This window comes from Ostrinia furnacalis, unplaced genomic scaffold (genome assembly GCF_004193835.3).
Source record: "Ostrinia furnacalis isolate ACB-3 unplaced genomic scaffold, ASM419383v2 OfSCF7464, whole genome shotgun sequence".
Taxonomy (NCBI): Eukaryota; Metazoa; Arthropoda; class Insecta; order Lepidoptera; family Crambidae; genus Ostrinia; species Ostrinia furnacalis.
The window spans coordinates 1,018,829-1,025,512 of NW_021137703.1; the positions used below are offsets into that span (position 1 = coordinate 1,018,829).

At 33.8% G+C, this 6,684-nt stretch overlaps 1 protein-coding gene across 11 annotated transcripts in view; it reads left to right on the forward strand.

The window, feature by feature from the left end:
* Nucleotides 1-5,932, forward strand: part of LOC114364697 (sodium/hydrogen exchanger 9B2) — a 50,829-nt gene extending 44,897 nt beyond the window's left edge. For 10 of the 11 annotated variants that reach the window (XM_028320939.1, XM_028320940.1, XM_028320944.1 and 7 more), the window contains 3 exons: nt 1,235-1,399; nt 2,106-2,313; nt 3,545-5,932. In XM_028320939.1, coding sequence (XP_028176740.1) covers nt 1,235-1,399; nt 2,106-2,313; nt 3,545-3,729 — 558 coding nt within the window. In that variant the 3' untranslated portion in view covers nt 3,730-5,932. The remainder of the gene's footprint in view (nt 1-1,234; nt 1,400-2,105; nt 2,314-3,544) is intronic. The other variant, XM_028320943.1, reaches the window with a different exon arrangement.
* The last annotated feature ends 752 nt before the right edge of the window (nt 5,933-6,684 follow it).

Genomic DNA, 6,684 nt, shown 5'->3' on the forward strand with positions numbered 1-6,684 from the left:
GTTAATTAGTTTCGGTTATTTGTTTAAGTAAAAAAAACTGCATACCTACTAAAGGATTTTTTAGGAGCTTATCTTTTTTATAAAAAAATATTTTGTCGATAGTCGCAATTTAGCACTAAATCTTTGAAAATTTTAACTTAATTACGAATCATTGATATCGGCGTACGTATATGTACATCACTGATATACGTAGGTAGGTACAAAGTAACATACTTACATATAATTAACGCTGCTGAATATTAGTCGTTAATTGCTGCTACAGCAAAGCCATCTTGATAGAGGTTCACTAAATTTTATCATTTTATCGTATAATATGAATTACTGTTTTATATTGAACAGGTAACTCAATTTACTGTGTAACCGCTCACCTCATATGCCTCATGTTTAGTGCCGGCTTATTGTAACTGTCAAATTATATTAATTATCGATTTTATGGTCATGTACATTTTTTTGCTAACTAAGTAACGGGCTTATAATCTAGATTAGCGCTGCAATTAGATTAAAATTATGTCAAGAAAAATCTTAATAACAGATTATGAGGAGCTTTACAACTCAACGTCAATTAAATGCGTAGTAGTAATCAATTAAATGGGTTTTGACCCTGATTCAGGGAAATTATGGTAATACCACATTTACAGGTACTTAACTGGTATCATGCTATCCATAAATACCGTTCAATTAGAACTTTGGCTTTAAATAATTAAACTACTCCACTTTTATACAGATAAAGTTCTTTAGAATAGAAGGGTTAGATACTACTACTATCTATAACTACTCATCTGATTTTAACAAATATGTATTTTATTACATATTTAGCAACTATGTGAAAGATGAAGACTATTTTTATCCCGTTAGATTGGATTTCATACGAGTAGCTGTGTTTTTTATTGCGGGACTAAGACTTTCTGCGACAAACCGCAATACACGCGGTCGTAGCCTCAGGCAGAAACAAGTCAATAAATTAAGGTTGAAATGAATGGAGTATTCCATTAATTTCACACACTTGAACAAATAACGTCTGTACCATTGAACCTTGCAAAATTATAATAAGCTGAAGAGTAACTTTCAGTCTTCTGAATTGAACAAGAATTCTTATTACAAGGAATTATATATGTTGCAGTCAAAACTCATAAGCACCGACATACCTAATGTGTGTAAAAGCGCTTTTTAAAAGCATTTAAAAGCAGAAAATCAATTTTATTTTAATGACCTTTACTTAAAATGTGGTTTTTAGATTTCAGAGCTGCCGATGGATCTGGTGCTGTATGGCAGCGGTATCCTAGTGGCGTGCATGGTGCTACGAGCGATCGTGACCAGCGTGAGCGCGGTGCGCAGCAACCTTAACACGAAGGAGAAGATCTTCGTCGGACTGTCTTGGATGGCCAAAGCCACTGTACAGGTAATACCCATTTTTAGGGTTCCGTAGTCCTGACAAGGAACCCTTATAGTTTCGATATGTCTGTCTGTCTGTCTGTCCGAGGTTTTGCTTGGAAACTATTGGCACTAGAGAGCTGTAATTTTGTGGAGGTATGTATTTTAATCACGCCGACAAAACGGTAAAATAAAATTGCGCGTGGCACTACACGCACTTGGCTAATATTTCATAATTTATTTTAAAAACAAAATTTGTAGGGCCACGTCCTATTTTAGAAAAAAAGTAAACATATTTTTAAACATAATAATAATTATGATTACACGTAGGTAATAATATTTAAGGCTGAGTTGCTCCACCTTACTTTGACCGTAACTATTACTATAACCGGTATTTTTTGTACGGAGTTTTCACAGATTTTTGACGTTTGTCAAAGTTAAAATAAGATGATACAACCCAGCCTAAGACTTATTTTAGTATGAATAAACTATTTTTAACAATTGTTTTCCATTGTCTCGTTTTGATATTATACAAGCAGGACCCTTTGCCAACATTCAAACAATGATGACTTCAAATCAGCATTCTAAAATCGATTTAAAATTTTATTTATATATTTATTTAAACTTCTGCACATAAATACAATGCACTATGGCGGACTTAATGCCGAATGGCATTCTCTGCCATTCGATCAGTCAGTCTGCCATCAATTTATTTATCGATTATTGTTTCCCAGGCTGCCCTAGGCCCAGTAGCCATCGACGAAGTCGGCAAGATGGTCGGAGTCGACGAGGACAAGCTTGTGGAATTACGAGGGTATGCGGAGATCGTGTCCACCTTGTGTATCCTGTCGATCGTGATCACGGCGCCTATAGGAGCCATTGTGATCACGCTCACAGGCCCCCGCCTGCTGTCCAAGACCACCAAACCACCAGTACTTGAAGGTACGTTTCATTCATTTGATTCGATCGTCATTTTTTTTTTACTTTTTAGTCAAAATCTTACAAGGGTATGATTGTGTTCATCGCATCCTGTCGATCGCAATTACAACTAGGGTAAGTCTTCCAGTCATTGGATAAAACACCTCTTAAAAACGCCCATAAAATGAATATTACCTACTTCAAATGCAAACTTAACGCCCTTTATCTCCATCTGTCGGAATCTTCTAGTTGTTGAAATAGAGATGCTATTTTCAATTCAATAAATAACTGTCCAATAACTCGACTATATGGCCATGGCCAATGATTGGCAGTTGACCCTACTCATAGAAGCTATCGTTATCATAAATATCGACACTCCCAGGCTCTAGGTGTATGTCTATATTAGACTCTTTTCGTATTTTTTCTGCTACGTTATTATACAAAATTATTGCGCTAAAAACAGACTTTGACTATGAAATCAAATTGTTTTAAAGTATTCAATAATGAATACTAGCTACGAGTAAAATGTAAAGATACTACTTGGCTATAACATCTAATTTGAAATATTCTTCAAGTATTAATGAAGCATATAGCAATAACTTGTGCGTGATAATGTAATCTTATTTAAGTAAGATTATAGATTCAGCTGTAATTGATATATTAAAATCTATTCAATAAACACCTGAGTCAATAAATAAGCATGATACAATAATGAAGCATAACACGTACCGCGATGAGTTTAATATCAGAAACACTATTATTCTTATGAGTAAGAACTTCATCGCTTCAGTATTTTTAAACGACTTTTATCAATACTTATCTCAACTTTAAAATTGACTTGTTAGCGTGAACCTTATGAGCTGAAGGTATAGTTGTCAACAGCTAAAGGTTTTAAGATTATTTTGTTGCAAATTCGCACCTATTAATAAGATAAGATGGCACATGTTTACCTTGATGTGCCGCCATCAACCGCCGTTTTAATAGCAGCACATGTATCACCTTTGATGTGACTTTATGTTTCATTTAAAATTCAAAGTGATACGTTGAGTTAGAAACAATACAAAACGAAGGCCACAACAAACACTTGATCAAAGACGATTTAGGTTATTTATTTAATTAAAACGTCAAAATTTATAGTTATTACGATTAGATGATCGTCTCTATACTATCATGAGTGTCTCAAAGTCATTAAATTTAGCGCCTATCACAATATCATTAGCGGGCTATAAAATAATTACGATTATTTTCGTCGCAGGTTGGCGCAGATCTCACCGGCCATCTATCCGAGACATCTCCATCATCGACGAGGAGGATACTGGGGAGCGAGACGCGGAGGCCAGCGAGCCCGCCACCCCAGTTGCCCCGGGCTCCCCTGCCCCGACGCCCGCGGCCTTCAGCACCCCGACGCCCATCACAGTGCAGCCCAACCGCCTCACATGATCCCACGCGCACATCACATCCCCACCCCAAAAAGGACGGACAGTTTACTCGACTCTGTAACAGTCTGGGGCCTTTTTTCAGTGGCAACGTTTTATGGCCTTGCCAGACTGTTTTAGGTGTTACCCGACATGTGTGCCAATAATTCGTAAAAATGGCTCTACATTGAAGTATCCATCGCTCGTTTTCATGTCAGATTTTCAGTGATTAAAAAGATGTATCAAAACGTTTCGTGATATGTAGGCCCTCTGATTCTGACATACTAGTTAATTGACTATTCATACTGGATGTAAATATGTGTATCAAACCGTCTGAAATTTCATTAAATCTATTCTTAAAAGTAGCATAAATTCAGTTAATCACAATGTTTTTCGGGGTGATGCTGTGTGGTGTGCGTTATTAAAATCGATGAGACGCACCGAGGCTGTCTTTTCTATTTGGGATACGTTAACATTCCCAATTGTTTAGTTTATAAAATGTAAATTAGTTATATAAGTGTTGAAGAAACGCCAACTGAAATCGAAAGCCTAAGTAACTTTAATGTAGATGGAGGCCCAAAGCCTGAATCATGCTCGATCATTCCGAATGTGTCCAGTGTTATTCATTTTTATCGAAATTCGCGAAGAAATATTTATGTTTTAATTTACTTACTTGTATGTAAATTTTACATTGTTATTATTAAGGAGTAACAATATAGGTAATACAATTTTAAGAATGTAATTAAAGAGAAAGTACTTAACAAGTAATATTGTTACTTTCAGTTATAAGACACATGCTAGTGATCATATATTTTAATTATTAATTTTGTATAAAAATATGCATCATGCTATAAGTCTATAAATGTACTGTCTAAATGTAATTAATTCACTTTCAAAATGTTAAACACGCACCGTTACAGTCCAACACGTATAAACCACTTGCGTTGTGTCGACATATACCTTATTTTTCATTAAAAATAATTATTGTACAGTATAATTAATAGTTACAGAAAGATATTAAAACGTATATATTGCTTTATAGAAGAAGTCACAAATATATCATATTTATTAACCTCCCAGAGCTACAATCGTGTATGTCAAATACGTTTAATTACAGAGTGTTCTTCGTCCAAAGTACATTTTGGCAATGTGTTTATATTAAACGACTGGTACCGTCCGTAATTTGTAGGTACTTTGTACCCAATGTATAGGATATTTTTATGCATTTAGAATTCGTGATCACTCCATGGGAATTGGTAATGAATGAAGAAACACTACATTCATATCTGTAGGTATTTAAAATTAATTGTATTTACTCTTATAGCAGTGAAAAAGTTGATAACTAGCAAGTAAAGGTACGATTTCGTACCCCGTGACAAACCGCTGAGCTGTAGACTGCACGTAGCGCTACGTTCTTTTATGGTACCACTATTTGTTTGAATGTACAGTATTTCGTAAGAGCTGCGTATACTCTGCAGTTGCGATTTATTGCGTGGTTCGAAATAAAACCTTAAATAACACGTAGGATTATTGTTGTACGGATGTGATATAACAGTATACTTAATCGATGCCTTAGAGGAAACCTCGCTATTAGTTCTTATACAATTAATTAGATATTGTTACCAATACGGAGGCATATAAGGCACAAGTATTACTTACGATATTAGTTTTAATTGTTTAATATACAATCTAATTGTAAACAAATCAGTATTGTCACTATTTATAAAAATAATTAATTTATCGAATCAAAATAAATTAATGTTTGGTACAAAAAGTTGCTAGAATAAGTGTTCATCGCCCTTAGGTAACGATCATTCTAAGTATTTAAATGTATAGATTAGTACTAATTTAATCATTCGCCATACTTTCGTCATATTCATTACTTAATTAAGATCGTAATTGAGGATTTGCGTAAACTGGAATAAATTAATAGTGACATAATTACTAAGCAAACTGTATTTGCCTTCAAAAGTACCTATTTTAATTTATGTAAGTACTTTATTATGTTATTACAAGTAGACCTACACATTTTAATGACAATTAATCGTGTTATTTTTAACGTAATTTGTATAGTACTAATAGGGTAATTTTATTGGTTGCTGTAGAAATGCAACTGGATACTATTTAACATTCCTGCAAGCAGGGACCATTCACGTTTGCCCACTATTTGTACTTCAATCATTATAAAAGTGAAGTATATAAACATCAACATAAAATGTATGAAAAAAGCAATAAACTACTGCAAGAAATATAAATTGTTTTTTGTTATTTAAGTATATGTTTCCCATATTTTGTTGACTAAATTAAGGGACTGGTGTTTGAAGAGAGCCCAGAGATTTGACTGACAAAAACTCTTAATTCCTCTTCCCCCATGTGTCTCATAAATATTCAGTAATTAAGATTGTGCAATTGAGCTGTAAGTTAAATGACTGGAAATAAGGTTCTTCCACCTCTTAAAAGCTAAAAATCTCCGAAAACATAGCTTGGCAAAATACTAGGTACCTATGTACAGAAACCTACTGGATTCTAAAATTAAAAGGAAATAAAAAAAATGCATATCAATGGAATGAAAATATTTATTATATTAATAAGATAATCAAAATTGTATTTCACTTGATTCACCGAACATTAATATATTTTAATTTAATACATATTTGAAACAGATGTAAGGAGATATTTTAGGGTAGGAAAAGTCGATTCCCTCCCACATTACTCGGGTAGACTTCCTCATGTCCATAATACACGACGATACAGATGTTAATTTAAATACAGTATAGAGGCAGATGATTTAATTAAACAATATTACTTATTATCTAAAAAATATTTACACTTCTACAAAATATGACGGTCATATGTTGGTCACTACACTCACCAACTACATCTACGTATTTCAAGCTTTTGTCACTTTTAGAATCACACGTCATGAAACTTAAATAATTAATGACACGTAATTCCTAAATAAGTAACAATAAATCATTAA